Genomic DNA, 20,192 nt, shown 5'->3' with positions numbered 1-20,192 from the left:
CTTGGACACCATATTTCAGAGCGCTTTCCCTCCAGTGAAGGACACCGTGACCATGACTATTGCTGAGAAAGAAAAGAACAAGAGTCAGAATCACTCCAAGAAGACTCTGTCTAGGGGCTGGAGAGATGGCTCAGAGGTTAAGAGCATTGCCTGCTCTTCCAAAGGTCCTGAGTTCAATTCCCAGCAACCACATGTTGGCTCACAACCATCTGTAATGGGGTCTGGTGCCCTCTTCTGGTCTGCAGACATACACACAGACAGAATATTGTATACATAATAAATAAATAAATAAATATTTAAAAAAAATTAAAAAAAATAAAAGAAGACTCTGTCTAGTGTCTGAACTGCAGAGCCCAGATGTGTCCCTACAGGGAGAGTGCAGCACTGAGTCCAGATTTAACTGGATACTTGTAACTTTTCATGACAAGACTAACCATTTGATTTGTCCTGTTCTTTTTGTATGAGTACGAAAACATAAGAAAAACTAAGTAAGATGGTAGAGTTCAAATAAATCGATAAAAATAAAATAACTCTCATAAGCAAAAGAAAAGTTTGAATATTGTAGTGTGCTTTTTCAAGGTTTACATTTTAACTTTTTGAATGGTGTAAGCATCTTAACAGTTTAAAAATAAAAAGTACTGGCATTTGATTAGAAGTCCATGATCGCTTTTATTTAAAGGTTTATAAAAAGACTTAACTGATAATTTAGAGGACCTTCAGAAACAGGCGTTTATTTTCCCGTCTTAGTTCCCATTTTGTTGATGTCATTTTCCTCTCGGATGGTGGTGTTTCTGCTCGACCTCATATGTCGGCAGACTAGAAAGAGAACTCCTGGTATTGAAAGTGAGCTCAGGCTGTAGCACAGCATAGATTTTAGCGTCTGACCCTTTCATATCTGACTTACGACTTACAGGCAAGCACTTTATCTAGCACAGAGGTTAAGTTTCACATTTGTTTAACTCAGGTGTGCGACTCAAGGAAGGCTGTAATATAAACCGGAGTTTATTTATTTTGGGACAAGTGATTAAGAAACTTAGTGATGAACAAGTTGGGTAAGTTGTGTTATATACTTATTCCCTATGGGATTTTATTATTTGGAGACTTGTAATACTTTAGTCGTAATCAAGTGTATTGATTTCTTCTACACTGTTAAAGGTTATGGATTTTTGTGAGCTGTCTTTCTTTTTTTTTTTTAAGCTTGTGTGTTTATTTGAGATGTGATAATTGGACATATTTACAGAGTACAATGTGACATTTTGGTACACATGTGGCATACAAGGTAATGAATGTTTCATCTCATAAGACTCTGTAATATTCCGGTTTACAGCTTAGCATTTTTATTTGCTCCTCATACTGTGGGAGCCCTAGGTGACTTGGCCTTCTGCTTCTCTAACCGCCTTCCCAAGGCGCTTCCCTAGCTGGTGAGTGCACACTGCAGGTGTTAGAGTCCGCTCCGCACTGGTGTGCCAACCACACTGCTTCTATGTCTTAATCCTGGGTTGTTTGCCTAGAGAATCCTTTCCTTAAAATAAAAAAAAAAAAAATTCTTTTTGATTTTGCAAACACAACTGATAGTCAGAGGGCAGCTCTTAGGAATCATGTCTCTCCTGCCACCTTGTAGAACACAAGTCTAATTTAGCTCTTCAGACCTTTGCATAAGTGCCTCTACCGACTGAGCCATCTCATCAGCCTTTTTAAATTTTTTGGTTTTTCAAGACAGGGTTTCTCTGTGTAACAGCTCTGGCTGTCCGGAACTTGCTTTGTAGACCAGGCTAGCCTCAGACTTACAGATCTGCCTGCTGGGATTAAAGGCATTTGCCATGCATCCAGTTTTAATTTTTTTTTTGTTTTTTATTAGCATATATTAATTATACATAATAATGCGCTTCATTCATTGTGACATTTTAATATATGTGCATAATTTATGAGCATAGCTTCTTACACAAATAACTATAACCTACTAAATTTATTTTCTATCTTAAGTATTCTTAATTAGCAGGTTAATCTGCCTTATACAACCTTTAAAAATTCAATTTATAAGATTATGAGTAAGTGTTTGTTTTCTTGAAGGACACCATTTTTATGTATGCACTCTCAACCCTTTTCTTCCCATACTTGTTTCTTGCTAAGTGGTTTCATAAATTACCGAGATAGCAAACTGACACGAATTCTTCAGAATTCCTTGGGAGGAAATGCAAAAACCCGCATCATCTGCACAATTACCCCAGCATCCTTCGATGAAACCCTAACAACTCTCCAGGTGAGTTTAATTTTCATCTCATTACGCTGTAGGGAATGACCGGCTTTCAGTAGAAAACATTCCCTACTGAAATGACAAGCTGTTTTCTCCCACGGATGCGCCTGCTATGGAACAGCTGTGCAGCCTAGCAAACAGCCTTCCTAGTGTCATTCCCCAGGCTTTAGTGTCTGTAGCCCATCTTTGTAGTGTTGGTGACATCCAATACTTTTAACTGAAGTGATTTGATACTTTCTTTAAATAACTGTATATCTATTGATATGTGGTAACTAGAAGCTTTATGTTAGAGTCATAAATGAAACATTAGTGTTACTTGCCACAGACAGTGATTATAAAAATATATAATGTATGTGTGATCAAACATTTAGTGACTTTCTGCTAACGGTTGGCTGCATAAGAACTGCAGACCTGCATTTTCTAATTGGAAAGGAAAGGATATGAAAAGGGAAAATGGAAAACAAGTTAATAAAGCAACTTTCTCAGTGAGGGTCCAGTGCTGTGGTTACCTGAAGATTGTCACCTACGACTTAGCTGCTGCAGGGGTGGGGAATGAAACTCTGGGGGAATGCTTGCAGGGCAGCACTGACCCTGAGTTCTCCCCATGGCGGGAGAATGCTTCAAAGCTGAGCATGTTGGCACGTGCCCCAGATCCCAGTGTTCAGGAGACTGAAGCAGATGAACTGGCCTGGGTAATGTAAAACACTCTCTCTAAAATAGGAAACAAATTAAGCCAAGTGTAATGTTGTGTGTCTCTAGTTCTAGCTCCTGGGAAGCAGAAGCGAGATGATTCTCTGAGTGTGAGACTAGCTTGATCTACCTATGAAGTCTCAGGCCAGTCTGACCATGTAACAAGATCATGTCTAGAAAAGAAAAGAATTATACCTGTCGAGTACTGGGTCAGGGCACTGCTGGCCTCACAGTGCTTACAAAGTAGATGAGACTTGGCTTCCAATGTGATTATCTTGAATTAGTAAGCTGGCAAATAGGAATGGAGTCCTGGGAGCTGGAGAGATGGCTCTGTGGACAAAAGCACTTCATTCACTAGTGTGAGGGCCGGAGTCCCAGCATCCAAGCTGGACATGCAGAGCACCTCTCCTGCACCTCCACACCCAGGAAACAAAGACAAGGGATCCTAGGACAAGCTGACTGGCTGGACAAGCCTAATCAACAAGCTCCAAGTTCAGGAAGAAACGCTGATCAGTAAAGGAGGTGTAGCGATCGATGAAGATATCTAACAATAACACTTGCCCTCCGTGTGCACACACACATATATATGTACACATTTGTGCCTGCACACATGAACACACCACATACACAACATTCTCCCACCCAGTGAAGATCAGAACAAAGGTTAAAAGAAAGGACAGGTACTTTCAGACAAAAGTGCTTTTTTTTCCAAAGAAAGTTTATTACAAGAAGTAAGTATATTGATTATTGGAATTCTTTTAATATTGAACATCTTATGTTTGACCCAGTTTGCCAGCACTGCTAAATATATGAAGAATACTCCTTATGTTAATGAGGTGTCAAATGATGAAGCTCTCTTGAAAAGGTACAGAAAGGAAATAGTGGATCTTAAAAAACAATTGGAGGAGGTATGTATGATTTTTATTTGGGTAAAGGATTATATTTTTATATATATACCAATATAGAATGATGAACGTCTGCCTGAGAGGCTATAAATTTATGAATATGTGAATCACTACAACTTAATTTTAAAGCAAACAGATTTTAGCTTAAAATAATTCATAAAGTTTTAACTTTAGGAAATAAGATGGAACTTAGTGGTAGTGTTGCCTGGAATATACAAGGCCCTGGGTCTGTCTCCAGCAACAACAAAAGAAGTTTACTACAACCTGAAATACCTTGTTCCTGAATGGAGGTGTCATTAAGTCGATAGGATGATTGTCCAGTATGTGCAAAGTCCTGAGCTTACTCCCCAGCACCTCAGATGAACCAAGCCTGTGGTGGATACCTATAATATTAGTACCTTGGGGTTGGAGGCTGGGAAACTTGGGAATTCAGGGTCATCCTTTGCTGTGTAACCATTTCTAGACCTTCCAAGACTACATGTGTCTCAAAAAACAAAAATGAATAATTTCATTTCTTGAAATTATTAAGCTTTGTTGAGAGACCATGTATCTTTGTATGTGGATTGTATAGTGACCTGAGTCTACCTTCTGTGCTTTCACATTCTCCTGAGTGCATCTTCCCCCCTGAGAAGGTAGCTGTCTGTGTGTACACCAGTCAGCCTTTCTTCTGCCTCATTGTTTCTCTCATCGTGTTCCTAAACTTGTAAGAAACCTTTCCTTTGAGTGAGTCTTTTTAATGAGCTAAAATGTCAAGTGAAATGAGAATATCTCTTCTATTAGTTTTCAAATTTCTTTGACTTCCCTACCTATTTATATCTTCATAGACAATTAATAGAATTAACAGCATTATCCTAGCATGAAATATAGTATCCTAATGAAAAGAAATGTATATATTTTATCTCTTAAGTTTAAGTAGCTATTGGCTATGATAGCTACATGTTGGGTTTCTGTATGTAGACAATATCTTACTTTAATAAAATTAAAGTTCTCATAGATTACATGCAAATGTAATCTTCTGTTGTTGAAGCTATTTTCTGTAGCCCGATTTTGCTACATTTATGGTTAACATAACCCAATATTCCTTAGGTAAATACAAAGACTCGGGCACAGGAAATGGAAAAAGATCAGCTGGCCCAGCTTCTGGATGAAAAAGACTTGCTCCAGAAAGTGCAGGATGAGAAAATCCAGAACCTGAAGCGGATGCTGGTGACGTCATCTTCTATTGCATTGCAGCAGGAGCTAAAGGTAGGACAGCAAGATGGCAGGGAACATGACAGGTCTTTCCGTGTCCTTAAGATGGCAGAGAACACAACAGGTCTTTCTGATTTCTTAAGGTGGCAGAGAATACTATAGGTCTTTCTGAGTCCTTAAGATGTAACCCTTTATCCTTTGATGTGGGTCCTTAAGAAACTCAGAGCACTCTGTGTGTTTGCCGTATATCAACTCTACCTAAGAAGGGAGTTGTAATTGCCTCTCCCCTATCTGCATGTAAACAGATACTAATTCAAAAAGTCTAGGGTGTTAGTAAAGACTGTCTGGACTATGATTCGTAGTAAAGTCTAATGAAATTTGTAAGATGGGACTGGAGAGATGGCTCAGTGGTTAAGAGCACTGACTATTCTTTCAGAGGACCCTGGTTCAATTCCCAGCACCCACATGGCAGCTCACAACTGTCTATAATTCCAGTTCTAGGGGATCCGACACCCTCAGACAGAATATATACAGACAAGGCATGTGTTTATTAAAATAAATAAATCTTTTTTAAAAAAAGAAATTTGTAAGATGACTAGGAACTAAGATCTCTAGGGTTTATGATAGTACTTTCTACTTAATTAATGGTAATATTAACTCAGGAAAACCGATTGACAATATAAATCAGTTTAGGGATCAAAATCCTACCTTTCCTCAGGTGTACTTTTGTTCTTCCTGGGATAGGTTTCTTTTCAGTAGAAATGATGGAGTATTTTGGTTCAGAGGGTAGCCTTCAAAGCCATACTTATTGAACTCTAATCTCAGTTCTGTCAGTTCCTAACTATTGACTTTACCTGAAGGATAGCCTGATATCCAGTGTCATGAATGTGTATAACAGCCCTTTCTACGCAGAAAATCCTAGTGTAAGCCTTCAGTGTAATTACCAATAGGAGTGTTGTGTAAGTCAGTAGCTGATGTACATTCATTCAAGAAGTATTTGTTGACTAAGCAATGATCAGAAAATAGCTCAATGGAAGCAGATGCTTCAAGAAGCAACCACCATTTCCAAAAGCTTAAGAGTTTTGCAAATGCATGGTAAACATACTTTGAACTTAAAATGCACAGTGGCCAAAGTGCTTTGAGGAATTTGAACGTGATGTTATGCTAAGGACAATAGAGTCTTTTATGTGACATGAACATTGAGCTTCAGAAAGGGATAGCTCCTGTCTGCAGCAGATAAATTATACCTCTGGGAGAATTATGACTCTGGAAAGATAGCAAATTGTCCAATTAGGGGGGAAAATGAGGGATAAACTAAACAGGACTTTGATGTTTTGGGCTTTGTTCCTTGGCTGTGGATACAATGAAGCCGTGACTTATTTGTAAGAGCAGTCTTTTTTGGGGGGTGAGGGGAGCAGGTTCGAGTTAGGGTTTTCTTGTAGCTTTGGAACCTGTCCTGGAACTCGCTCTGTAGACCAGGTTGGCCTTGAACTCACAGAGATCCACCTGCCTCCCGAGTGCTGGGATTAAAGGTGTGTGCCAGCACTAGCACTTGCAAGAGCGATCTTAAATCCTGTAGTGAGAACAGAAACTGCTTTGCAGTGGGGCAGGGTAGACTGTGGGATGTGACAGAGGACGGGGCTACGCAGGAGAAAAGCGATCTACTTAACTTCAGAATCAGCACTTAATTCTGTAATTGACAGAGGCACTTACACTTCTCTTTTGGTTCTTGGGATTTAAGCCAGGGCCTTGTGCAGGATAAGCATGTGGTCTACCACAGAACTCAGTGTGTTTTCTTGAAGTCCAAAAATAAACCAGACCTAAGAATTCTACCATGCTGCTTACATAAAAATATATAAAAATAAGTAGTTTCCTTGTTTTATTTTGTTTGAGTTTGGGTCTGTGTGAAATAATTTTGATTTCTTTTGTTCTTGTTTTTTAAGGTTAAAAAGAAACGAAGAGTTACTTGGTGCTATGGCAAAAGTAGCAAAATGAAGGATTCAAACTATGTAAATGAATTTAAAGTCCCACTAAATGTAACTACAAGGGCACATAAAACTTCTCTGACTGCTTTGCAAGAAAATTCTCTGAGATTGGGAGAGAATGATGAATGTGAGTACCTGCTTCAGTGGAGCTACACCGAGTTATAAATGTGTGTCCACAGACTCTAGTGTGGTAAATGTGAGAAACAGGATTAAACACAGTGTTACAGTCCAGATATGATTGCAGTAGTGAACATTATGAAATTCTGTTGATTCTTAAGCGTGACTTGTAAGTCAAGCGCAGCGGCTTCTGTTTATAGTATCAACGCTTGACAGACTGAGGCAGGAGGATTGCCAGGAATACAAAGCTAGACTGGGTTATAGCAAGACCATGTAAAAAACAGAGCAATATAGTATACTTGAAGCATGTAAATCGGGTGCTTGGTTTAATTTTGCTCTGACATTCAGTTAAAATGGTACAGTCTTCACATAACATCCAGCTAACCTTATTCTAGTTTTCAGAGTGCCATTTATATCAATTCTATAGGACTGTGTTTCAAAGTTGTTTCTCCAGGATTATAATCATCTTTAGGGACATTTTAATCTACTGACATTGGTCAAATCCCAAATACAGAATTTGTCACTTTTATCTGTATTGTCTCAAGGATCTTTATTTTATCATGAATTTCAGTCAGCTTTCTTAATTCATACAGTAATATGATCAGGATTATATCTATTGTGACATGCTCTTGGCAGTCATACCTGATATAATTTCATTTGAGCTTGCATCTATTCAGAACTTTTTATTAAACTCATTTTTATTTTTCACGAAACTTATGCAAAATATGTTCATGACGTGCATCGTGTTTTTCTGCTTACAGCACTCTCTGTGGAGTCTGATATGTTCAGTAACAGTCTGGAATCATTGGCTGAGGTAGAGTGGAATTCAGCAACAAAGCTGCTAAGCGAGGTAACTAAGTATTCATTAGAGCATCTGTCTTTATGTTTGTTTTTTGTTTATTCTTAAGAATTTTATTTTACATGTGTGCATATTGTTTGTGTGTGTGCGTGCACGTGTGGGTATGTCTGTGTACCACTGCATGTCTGGTGCCTGTAGGGTCAGCAGAGGACATCATATCCCTTGGAACTAGAATTTCAGATGATTTCAAGCTGCAATATGGGTGTTGGGAACAGAACCCGGAGCCACTGAAGAGTAGCGAGTATTCCTACTGCTGAGCCGTCTCTCCTGCTATTGTTTTTCAGTTTCTTGCTGGATTTGCTCTTACACTGCAGTGTTAACCCTGCCTGGCTTAACGTCAGAGACAAGCTTGATTATAGGGACGACTGTTCACTTTTTATATCTTCTGATTGATAGCTGGGAGATACCTGGGCTGTAAAGCAGATGTAATAGAAACCTGCCTACAGCTCTTACTAACAAATCTTAGGACCTGTAATAGTTTCAAGTTTTATATTTTTATTTGAGAAACTCCTTGAGAATAAACAACTGATCGGGTACGTAGTAATGTTATATAAATGTCCAGCAAGGAAATTCTTGTTTTTCTTTTGGAAACCTCTGCAGTCGTTCCTGCAATTCTGATCACTACTAATTGATGGCTGTCCAGGCAAAGTGTTCTTCTGTTCTGCACATGTTCTCAAATTTGTTATTCAAAAAATAAATAGAGACCTGGAGACATGGCCCAGAGGTTAAAAGCACTGACTGCTCTTCCAGAGGACCCAGGTTCAATTCTCAGCATCCACATGACAGCTCACAGCTGTTTGTAGCTTCAGTTTCAGTGGATACAACTCCCTGTCTGACCTCCAAGACAGCACGCATCCTGAATTTATGCACATGCTGGCAAAACACTCAAGACACTTTTAATTTAAATTTTAAAAAAAATGACTCTCAAAAATAACAAAACAAGGGCTGGAGAAATAGCTCAGCGGTTAAGAGCACTGACTGCTCTTCCAGAGAACCCGGGTTCAATTCCCAGCACCCACATGGCAGCTCACAACTGTCTGAAAATCCAGTTCCAGAGGATCTGACACCTTCACACCAATGCACATAAAAGATAAATAAATCATAAAAATTAATTAAAAAAAATAACGAAACAACAAAAATAAAGAACATAGTTTTTCTCAAAGTAGCATAGAAAGTAGAAACTTGCTTCTCCCAGGATGGTATGGTAGGTAAAACATGGAAACCACTAGCAGCTTAGACAGGTTAGTCTTCCCATTTCTGTTTCCTTTCCGAGCCTTCTCAGGAATGAGCCAGAGGAGCAGTGTGTCACCGAGTCAGATATGGTCAGGTGGGCTTCAGTGTTTTCCTGTTTTCACGATTCATCTTTCCCTGTCTGTCTGGGACAATAAGGCAGACATACGACTTCTCCTCATGATCCTCAGCTAACCTATTCCTAGTGCACATTAGCAAGAGTATGCAAGTGTTAGATTAAAAAGAGCACGGCCAGGCAATGGTAGCACACGCCCTGAATCCAACATTCAGGGAGGCAGAAACAGGTGGATCTCCGTGAGTTCGAGGCCAGCCTCGTCTATAGAGTAAGTTCCAGGACAGCCAGAGATGCATAGAGAAACCCTGCCTCAAAGATAAATGAATAAATAAGTAAGAGAATGACCTGCTCAGCTGGCTCAGAGATGAACTGATTATTCATTTAATCTACATTTTGGTTAGCAAAACAATTTAGCAAGTGGATCTAATTTCCCCTGACTGAAGATTTGTTTCTGTTTATAACAGGAAAACTTAGAAAGTGAGTTGACCTCAATTCATGCCCAGTACGATGATCTAGTATTGGACTACGAGCAGATAAGAAGAGAAAATGAAGAACTGAAATTGAAATTAAAAGAAAAAAATGACTTAGAGGAATTTGAGGCTCTCGAAAGAAAAGCAGAGAAAGATCAGGAGGTAAGAGAAATAGAAATAATGAATGTAAAACAAAAACACAAATGGCAACTCTATCAACCTCGTGAAGACATTGGTTTCCAGTGTGGAGGTGTTGCTGTTTTACCTGTATGTACACAACTTAGAGAATTTAATTGAGAGGCAGTTAGTTTATACTCTTTTTAAGATAACCAGATTTATTTTCCACTGTACGTGAACAGGATAACAAATGGAGCATCTTGCAGGCTTTAGTGACTTTGTCTTACACAGGGTGGTTTGGTTTGGTTGTTTGGCTGGCTTTGATCTCTTGTGGCTCACTATGAAAGTTTCTGGTGGTCAAAAATTCAAAGTTGCAGACACTTTGATAAACAACATTAAGACAAATGCTTTCTCCTTTATACTTTTAGGTAGTAGCATCATTTTCAATGTTTTTCTGAGGATAGATAACAAAGTAAGAGTTGATAATCCTTTACCTGTAGGTTCTCAACAACAATAATAATAGTTTAAAGTTCCTACATGAAATGACCCTATCCCAATCAACCTAAATTCAAATCATATGAAACTATGTCATTATAGGGCCAGATGGATCATTAATTGGAAGGAAAAAAACTTAAGATTCCCCAAACACAGTCTGTCCAAAATATAGGTTATTAAAATTGTGACTGGAGTTTTCTTATTTGCTAGTGATGTCATTATGACATGTTGAGATAATTATGAAACATGCTTTTCCTTATTTATTTGATTTGTGAGTGTGAGTTTGATCTTATTTTTGTTATTTATTACATGTAGGTCTGTGCGTCAGTGTTAAGTGTATATGTGAGTGAATGCGGGTGCCCATAGAAGCATCAGATCCTATAGAGCCGCAGTTGCAAATGGTTTGGGATGCCTGATGGGATGCTGGGAACTAAACTTGTGTCCTCTGTAGGGAGAGCGCCGTCCTCGCCACTGCTGAGCCAGCTCTCCAGCCCCTTTTTCTCTTGGATTTTTCGATTATCAGGTGTTCTACTACAGTAGCTGGAACAGTTGACCTCTCAGTCCCTTCTAAAATGGGTGTTTCTGAAGCAGTAAAGAATGCTTTCTTTGGTTTTCTTTCTTTTTTGCTTTATTAACAATTGGTTTGCTGTTTCCTATTCATATACTCTTACAGATGCAACTAGTTCATGAAATTTCCAACTTAAAGAATTTAGTTAAGCATGCAGAAGTATATAATCAAGATCTTGAGGTAAACATTTATCTTAGTATTTCCTTTGATAAGTAACTACAACTTAAAACATGTGTCCTATAATTAAACATAATTATAGAAAATAGAGAAATTATATTTTAAATATTAGTGAATTTTGACTAATTTAAATTTTTAACAAATCATTTATTAAATTCAATTTTATTGGTTTTTTTATTTTTTTTTAGAATGAACTAAGTTCAAAAGTAGAGCTTCTTAAACAAAAAGAGGATCAGATTAAGGACCTGCAGAAATACATAGATGCCCAGAAGTCAGAAAAGATGAAAATAGACCTGTCATACTCATCGGTAAAATCAGGTTTTCTTCTGTTGTGTGATTGACTTGGCATTTCTAGTACATCGTCATAATCATCCTAGTACATGCTTGGTACATTGAGCCAACTGTGTACCAAGCTGGTTATAATCAATTTATATATGTTTAATATGGGCATAAATCTTTGATTAATGAGTCATTAGTGTGATCAACATTTTACCAATAGAGAGTTGAAGTAACTGCTTCAGTGGTCTTAGGATTTTTTTTTTCTTCTGTACCAGTGGGTATGTGGGTGGTTTGGTTGGTTTGTTTGAAACAGGATCTCTCTGTATAGCTCAAGCTGACTTGAAATTCAATGTGTCGGATAGGTTGACCTCTTAACTCATATTACCTGCCTGTCTCCAGCTCTGGTATTTAAAGGTGTGTGCCACCATACCTGGCTTAGGTTTTTTATTAAACACTAACCAATTTCTTAAATTGTACTTCCAGACCAGCTGTTATGATATAGAAAAATGTGGCCAGAATTTTTATCTTATCTTCATCTTTCTGATGAGCTAGGAATGAGATGAGTGTGTATGTCTTGTGTGTTGTGGCACGGGTGTGGGTTCACGCTGGTCCATTGAAAGAAAGCTCACAGACACTTGAGAATGAAGTTTGTCTGACGGCCAGGGGTTCCCCAGCCTCGGTGGCCTGCAGCACTTTCCCTTCACCCAGGGCATTTTTATTTTTCTCCATATTTAACAGTTATGCCAGTTGATCTCCATGTGCTCAAAACAGCCTGAATGAAGCTTCCAAAAGTATAATGCCGAGCACAAAGTCTCAATAAAGAGTGGGTACCACAGTTATCTGGGTTTCCCTCCCAGCAGAGTTCTGCGTAGCTTTGTATCTGTGGGAAACTCTTCAGACAGGATACACATAAGGCAACAAAAGCTATCTGTAACCCAAAAGATGGATTGGAGCTAGGTGCCAACTCCAGAGCTAGGCCGTGTGTGACCCAGCGGGGGTTCGAGCTAGTTTCTAGCTCTCTGGCTCCTGACTAGCTGGATTTCTGCCACGTGTGTATATGTGTTCTTCAGTATATTTCCCAAATCTGCCAAAACTGGATCTCCTGAGTCCTCTTTGTCACCTGTCTAGGAACCCACTGAAGACCTAAAACAGATGATGCAGACGCTGTCTGATATGGACACTGTGGCCCTTGACGCAAAGCGAGAGTCGGCCTTCCTTAGGAGTGAAAACCTGACGCTGAAGGAGAAAGTTGTTAGTAATGTTCCAAAGGTTATGACGCCGTAGCTGTGGCGATCAGTACAGTGTCATCAGGCTTTTCCATTTTACACACTAATCACAGCTGCCACTCCCCCACTCCTCCCGCCCCCACCCCAGCCCCATGTACTCCTCAGAGAGGCTGAGGCTTCCCATGGGGAGTCAGCAAAGTCTGACAAATCACTTTAGAGGCAGGACCACGGCCCTCACCACTAGACTGAGCAAGGTATTCCTCCTTAGGGAATGGGCTTCAAAAAGCCAATTTAAGCTCTAGGGATAAGTCCTGTCCCACTGCCAGTGTCCCCACAGACTGCCCTAGCCACACAACTGTCACCACATTCAGGGGGTCTAGTTTGTCCTATGCAAGGTCCCCTGCTGTCAGTTCAGTGAGCTCCCACTAGCTCAGTCAGGTGATTCTGTGGGTGTCCCCATGGTGGTCCTGACCCCTTTATATTATATTATATTATATTATATTATATTATATTATATTATATTATATATATTGTTAGGTGATGCAGTGGGTATCCCCATGATGGTCTTGACCCCTTTGTTTATGTATTATATTCTATATATTATTAGATGATTCTGTGGGTGTCCCCATGGCGGTCTTGACCCCTTTGTTTATATTATATTATATCATATTATATTTATTATATTGTTAGGTGATTCTGTGGCTGTCCCCATGGTGGTCTTGACCCCTTTGTTTATATTATGTGTTGTCAATTTTCAATGTTTTTCTGACAGAATGAACTTTCAGATTCTTGTAAGCAAATGGAAAATGACATCCAGGTCTATCAACGCCAGCTGGAGGCAAAAAAGAAAATGCAAGATGATCTAGATAAGGAGTTACAGTTTGCTTTTCAGGAAATATCAAAGCTCACTGCCCTGGTAGATGGCAAAGGTACCGTACAAATGTATATGTCTGTACACTGACCCCCGGGAACTTACCTAAGTGATTGAGTACTTTCCCGGAATTAAGTGCTCTTACTTTTTAAAAAGAATTTACTATTCATTTTCAATATCTTTGATGTCCATGTTTCTAAATATTAAGGGCTTAAAATTATTTTTCAATGCAGTGGGCATGACTTGAGGGGTGGTTTAAAAATCTTAAAAATCTAATCACTTTCTTGTCAACATAGACTAATTTATCAAAAACTTGTAGGTTTGCTGTCAAATTTGGAGCTGGAGAAGAGGATTACTGATCTCCAACGAGAACTCAATAAAGAAGTTGAAGAAAAAGAAACTTTGCAGAAAGAAGTTCACTTGCTCTCGGAGTTGAAGTCTTTACCTTCCGAGGTAGAAATGCTGAGGAAAGAGGTAAGACAGGAGACGCTGTAAATGTCTGGCTCAGAGTGTAGTGGGCAGAGACGGCTCATGCCCTCACCGGCTCTTAGGGAACTTGGTAGAGAAAGTGTTTTCAAGGTGTGTTTACCCAAGTGCTTAGTAGCGTAATCCATGCACTGACTGTGTTTGGTCTTCAAATGTATTCACACACTTTTAGCCCCCACCTTAGTATTTGTCCCCACTTGTTGGTACTAGCCATACCACTGCATTGAAGAACACAGAACAGGAAATAAGAAGGTATATGGAAATGGCAGTTCATGCCTGTGATCTCAGCTAACGTTCAAAGTTTTCAGAAAGTTGCTTCAGGGTATCTATCAAATTTTGCTACCATCCCTAATTCTGACTTGTTTTCCTACAGCTGCATGAGAAATCTGAAGAGCTCTGTCTAAGAACCTCAGAAAGGGAAAACTTGTTCTCTGAAGTAGCTCACAAGGACAGTAGAATCCAAGCTTTGCTTGAAGAAATTGGAAGGACTAAAGACGACCTTCCAGCTTCCCAGCTGGATTGCAGAAGCAGAGAGGAAGCATACCAAACACTGGAAGCCCTTCACGTGGAACTCGAGCAGAAATATCAAGTGGTTCTGGCGGACAATGAGAAGATGAAACAGGAAATAGGAAATCTCTCTAAAGAAGCAGAAAACCTTGGTTCAAGTTTGGATTCCTTGAAGGCCGAGGTTGGTACAAGCTGTCGACGAGAAACAGGCTGTCCTGAGTGTGGTGTGCATGCACATGAGTCTGTCTACATGTGATACAACGTTCTGCTTTCACTCTGTCACACTTTTCTTTAAAGCTTTCCCACAAGACTCAAGAGCTTCAGCAGAAAACAAACGAGAGTCAAGAGAGGTCAGATAAAATGGATGCGCTGAGAACGCAGTTAGAACACAGGGAGTCCAGCCTGCAGTCTGCAGACAAGGAGAGAGCGCTGCTCACTGACAGGCTTCAGCAAACTCTGGAAGAAGTACGAGTCTTAACTCAAGAAAAGGAAGACCTAAAACAACTCCAAACAAGCCTGCAGATGGAGAGGGACCAACTGAGAAGTGACATTCAGGACACTGTAAACATGGTATGGTTCAGCCGGGTAGAACTGCGGGGGTCATGTCGTGTATGATTGAGTCGTAAGATCAGTATGCTTCACATCCTGATGGAAATGGTTTTCTTTTTCTCTTGCCAAGAATGTCGAGACTCAAGAACAGTTACTAAACGCTCTTGAGTCTTTGAAACAACACCAAGAAACAATTAACGTGCTGAAAATGAAAGCTGCTGAGGAAATGCCCAAGAATTTGTGTATGGAGGACAGTGGAGGAAGTAGAGATGAAGTTGAGCAGAAGGTAAGGATGATGGCTGACTTTCCGTCTGCTTCTACACGCTGCTCTAGGATAATACACACCTGAAGGGTGGAAGCTGGGAGTCAATTAGAATAGGAAAATAATTCAAGGAAAAGTATGACAGATATAAAAGCCCTGAGGTAACATCAAGCTTTAAAAGTATTTTTAAAACTTCTTAATGGATAGGAAGACAGAATTTGAGACTAGGTGACACATGTTTTGGACAGGGACAAGATCCTGAAGAGTGGTAAAACTACTGGGAGCCTGGACATTTTCCACAATGCTGTTTCTTAGCAATAGATTCTCCTTCAGGATGGCTCCAGGCCACTCCTCCCTGAGGCATAAAGCATAAGCTATTCCCATGAGCTATTTCCCCACCACTGGCAGACCTGCCTAAGGAATCATGGTGTCACCAAAGTTCATGTATTACTTAGGTTGCTTTCTTGTTGCTGTGACAAAATATCTAACAAAAGCAATTAAGTGAAGATTGCTTGGCCTCCCTGTGTAAAAGGTCTACTACGCCGTGCCAGATGTGAGGCTCGAGTCACATCCTGCTCCCAGTCAGGAAGCAGAGGGGTGGATGCTGCAGCTCCACCCCCTTTTCCTTTTCATTCTGTCCAGGACGAGCCCATTGACCAGGAACAAAGTCCGTGTTTTCTTATTCCAACTGTAACTGTTAGAACTCAGGGAAGCCATAAAGTCATCAGTATTCATTCTTTTTGTAACAAAAAAATCAAAAAACAAAAAAAGAAAAACCAGAGTACTACAACTGTGTAACTCAGAAAATATTTAAGGAAGATATGTAGGCAGATAAGGCATATCTTGATTGTCTAATCAGTTTGAGTAAATGAATGTCCACAGAGTCAGGTTAACCTATTGTGCATGAAAATTGAAATGTGTACAGCTACCTAGGTGTCTCTTATCAGTGAACAGGTCTAAGAATACCAGCACTGGAGCCTGACCGCTTGTGTCCACAGCTGGCTGTATGCGCTCTCATGGTCTTGCGTAAATTTGAGTTCCCTAATTACCAAATAGTGATAGAAATAGTACCTAGCTCCTGTCAAGGAGACTCAGGTGCTGATATGAGGCTGGCACTTGATACAGAATATAAGTGGGTACTTTACTAATATTAAGGTCGTTGTTAACTACCTAAACTCTTTAATGTATTCATATTTTAGGTGAATGGCATAGATGAAGAGCAGAATCTACTGGCTGGAAATGCCCAAACATTGATTTCAAGTGGTAATGATAATGGGGTAACGGATGAACAGAGGAAAATACATTCTTTAATGCAGGAGAATAGTGGACTCCAACAAACACTGGAAAGTCTTATTGCAGAAAAGGAGCAATTGAAGATGGACCTGAAGGAAAATATCGAAATGGTAAGATCTGGCTCTCTACAGTTGGTTATACATTTTATCTGTTTATTTTGATACTATTAACTTTATTTGAGTATGATGCAGTAGATATGTCATGGAAGTGTAGTTGGATGACTTTTGACAAATGTCTCTGCCTATATAGAGCCCCTGGGTGTTATGTATTAACTTGGTAATATTTTGCGAGATTGATTTTCTGATCAGCTCTGCCATTTTACATTTCCATCAACAAATAGATAGAATTCTGGTGGCTCCATATTCCCCCTTACCAACACTTTATATTTATTTGTGCTTTCAACTTTAGCCATTCTTTTTCAAATGTACCTATCTTACTTTACTGTTCCCTAGCAACAAAAGATGTTGAAACTTTTTCATAAACTAATTAGCCATTGAATATCCTTAATAATATATTCTCTTAATGTTGTGTTATAGTTTGCGGGTATCATACATATTTTATTAACTTGGTTTCTAGATGTTTCTCTTTTACTATTGTAACTTTTAATTTTGTTTTAAGTCATTCATGCTTGCCAGTAATCCCTGGCTAGGTTTTTATAAGGTTTTTGTATGGGTTGAGATTAATAATTTAGGAAATTCACTGTGGATCCCCTAGAACCTATAATTTTCTGTATTTAGAATTGTTTCATCTATTTTATCAACAGACTAAATGAAAATTAGCATGCAAACACAAAGTGTGTTCCTTCTCTGACTCGTTATGATTCGATGACCTTCGTATTCAAGTCTGCTGTTGTATGACCTTCATAATGAATTAGTTCCACATCCTGTCAGCAAAGGGTGGGAGCCATTGTGAACTGACTGCTCATTGATCAGTGCTTAAATCCAAAGCCATGAAAACATAAGAAAAACAGTGTGGCTTTAGTCTTTTTGGCCCCTGAAAGCAGACTGACCACTTTAGAGTTGTCTTTGTCTATGCAGTATCACTTTGATTTCTTCATTTTGAGTCAAAAGTAATTTCTGAGTTTTCCTGATTTCATAAAGATGAGAAAATATTATAAATTCTAATCTAGAACTTTTTTTAAATTTAAACTCTAGACTATTGAAAACCAGGAGGAATTAAGAATTCTTAGAGATGAACTCAAAAGGCAACAAGAGCTAGCTGCACGGGAAAAAGACGAAGCCTCCAAGCAGAGCAACGAGCTCTCCAGGGCGCGTGAGAGACTGGCAGAGGTGGAAGAAGAGCTAGAGGGAAAGGTGCGCTTCCCACGCTGTTGTCTTGACTGTCCCACCATACAAACCACAGAGCTAATAAATGCTTTTCCTCTAGTCTTAAGTTAAGGAATAGGGAATATCTCCAAAGTGGAGAAATATCAATGTTAACAGTTTGAAGTTTCGATTTGTATTAAGTTCTTAATTAAGTCCTTGCAAAGATTATATAATTATAACATCTTTAGGTGAGAGTCAGGCACCCTTATATGGTCTAATTTAATCATGTAATATAGTCATCCATCAAAATTAAAGAGTACTACCATGGATTAGACACTCTGAGTACTTGAGAAATATTAGTCATCAAATAAAAGTTCCTCCCATATGGAGTCGTGTTGGCATTTCTTTGAACTATAAGGCTACTTACAGTCACCATCTTGGATGCTGATGATAAAAAAAAAGTAAAGTTATGTGAGGCCTGAGACTATGACCAGCGACTGAGTGACTCTACAGGTTCCTTCTGTCAGGATGAGAGCAATGCCACTGCTAGATGACATACTGTAGTTTGTGTCGTGTTCTGGGGAGCATTCATTCTATCTTTCTTTTTTTTTAAATCCCAACCCTTTTTATATAACTGAATTTACTTTAAAACCTTATGTTTTTTTTTAAACTCCTCAAAGAAGTGAAATCAGCGGCTGATAATAGTTAATGCTTCTGAGTTTATTTGGGCCATTCTGTAAACATCTTGTTAAAAGTAAAAGACAATGGAAAACTAGGTATGGTCACTCACAGCTGTAATCCCTGCAGTTTGGGGGCCGAGGCAAGGGGGCTACTGTAAATCTGATACCAGCCTGGACTTCCTAGAGTGTTCTAAGCCAGCCTGGGCCACAGAATGAGACTGTCTCTAAAGAAGCCAATGATAAGTGTATAATATTTATATCATAGGGAATTATGGTTATTTGGAATCTATACTTATATACTTTAGTCTCTTGGCTTTTTAGTTTTCTCTTCTCATCTTGCTACCTTGATCAACCTATGTAAGTTTTCAAGGTAATACCAGAATTACCATAAAGTTAGTGGCCTACAAGACCAGACATGCAATTTATCACTGTTCTCTCTCTCTCTCTCCCTCCCTCCCTCCCTCCCTCCCTCTCCTTGAACACACACTGTAGAGAGACCCACCGGCCTCTGCCTCCCTAGTTCTGGGATTGAAGGCAGAGCCTCTATAGACAGCATTGTCACCATTCTTGATCCTTTAAAAGTTGAAGGCCAGTGGTGTTCCTTTTGATGGCTCAGGGAAGAGTTCTTTTGTGCTTCTTCCTAGTTTCTGATATCTCCCAGCTGCCCTGGGACTGCACCACTCCAGTCCCTGATGCTGTTTTCTCGTAGCCTGCTCTTCCTGGTTTCTCTGTGTCCTTCTCTGCCATTGATTTGAAGGATCACTGTAGTCCAAAAGAATCTAATCTCAAGGCTTACAGTTCTATCACATTCTGAATAGTCCTGAATTGTTTAACCAGCCATAAGCATTGTCCAGAGGGCTAGTTCACTCCTGATGGTGCTTGTCTGTTTGCTTTGTGTAGACAATGCTCTGTTAATGGCGCTACATAAAAATTTAGCAAAGTATCAGCAACATGATAATTATAAAAAATTGTCCCTCCTAAGAACCAGAAACTCCAAGAAAAGCAGCAACTACTTGTCAGTGCAGAAGAAGATGTGAGTAAGATGCGGGAAAGAATGACTGAAATGGAGAGCCTGCGGGATCAACTCAGGAGCCAAGGACTGGCGTTGGAGCGCATGGAAACAGAGAGACTTGAGTTGTCTCAGAAACTTCATGAAAATTGTGAGAAGTTGAAATCTCTAACCAAAGAAAGAAATGAACTAAAGGAATTGCAGGAATCATTTGAAATAGAAAGAAGACAGCTTGCAGAATATGCAAGAGAAATCAAAGCTACGGTAAGTAATACTTTAGCCTTTTCTCTTTCTGCTGAATGTTTCTTTGGAAAACTAGTCGGCTGGAAAAAGGGAGGCAGTGTTGAGCGAGGGCTGTAAAATTCTTTACATTTCACTTCCCAAGGGCGTACAAACAGAAGGACTAAACATTGCTCACACACATCTGGACGAGCACCAAGAAATCACCGACGAGCTAAGAAGCATTTCTGAGAAAGAAGCTCAGGTAGCAAGCGCTCAGGACACAGAAAAATCCAATACTGAATCGCAAGAAAAGGTATGTCAGTTTTCCTCATGTCCTCGGCCACTCACTCTTTCTTCCCCCTTTGAAGGGAAATAAGTAGATAATTATGATATATCCATTGGCTAGGAA

General features: G+C 39.5%; 1 protein-coding gene across 3 annotated transcripts in view; it reads left to right on the top strand.

The window, feature by feature from the left end:
- Positions 1–20,192, top strand: part of Cenpe (centromere protein E) — a 60,713-nt gene that overhangs the window by 8,329 nt on the left and 32,192 nt on the right. For 2 of the 3 annotated variants that reach the window (XR_015735304.1, XM_087897557.1), the window contains exons 10-28: positions 965–1,052; positions 2,131–2,260; positions 3,733–3,852; positions 4,936–5,094; positions 6,984–7,152; positions 7,904–7,992; positions 9,772–9,939; positions 11,063–11,137; positions 11,323–11,442; positions 12,542–12,664; positions 13,412–13,568; positions 13,830–13,984; positions 14,370–14,684; positions 14,801–15,073; positions 15,183–15,338; positions 16,514–16,717; positions 17,762–17,920; positions 19,535–19,825; positions 19,947–20,096. Coding sequence is in view for 2 of the 3 variants with exons in the window: in XM_087897557.1 (XP_087753683.1) it covers positions 965–1,052; positions 2,131–2,260; positions 3,733–3,852; positions 4,936–5,094; positions 6,984–7,152; positions 7,904–7,992; positions 9,772–9,939; positions 11,063–11,137; positions 11,323–11,442; positions 12,542–12,664; positions 13,412–13,568; positions 13,830–13,984; positions 14,370–14,684; positions 14,801–15,073; positions 15,183–15,338; positions 16,514–16,717; positions 17,762–17,920; positions 19,535–19,825; positions 19,947–20,096 (3,101 nt within the window). In the remaining variant the exon portion in view is untranslated. The remainder of the gene's footprint in view (positions 1–964; positions 1,053–2,130; positions 2,261–3,732; positions 3,853–4,935; positions 5,095–6,983; positions 7,153–7,903; positions 7,993–9,771; positions 9,940–11,062; positions 11,138–11,322; positions 11,443–12,541; positions 12,665–13,411; positions 13,569–13,829; positions 13,985–14,369; positions 14,685–14,800; positions 15,074–15,182; positions 15,339–16,513; positions 16,718–17,761; positions 17,921–19,534; positions 19,826–19,946; positions 20,097–20,192) is intronic. The other variant, XM_087897558.1, reaches the window with a different exon arrangement.

Source organism: Myodes glareolus, chromosome 17 (assembly GCF_982192425.1).
Source record: "Myodes glareolus chromosome 17, mMyoGla1.1, whole genome shotgun sequence".
NCBI classification, from domain to species: domain Eukaryota; kingdom Metazoa; phylum Chordata; class Mammalia; order Rodentia; family Cricetidae; genus Myodes; species Myodes glareolus.
This window is presented reverse-complemented; position numbering and strand designations above follow the sequence as displayed.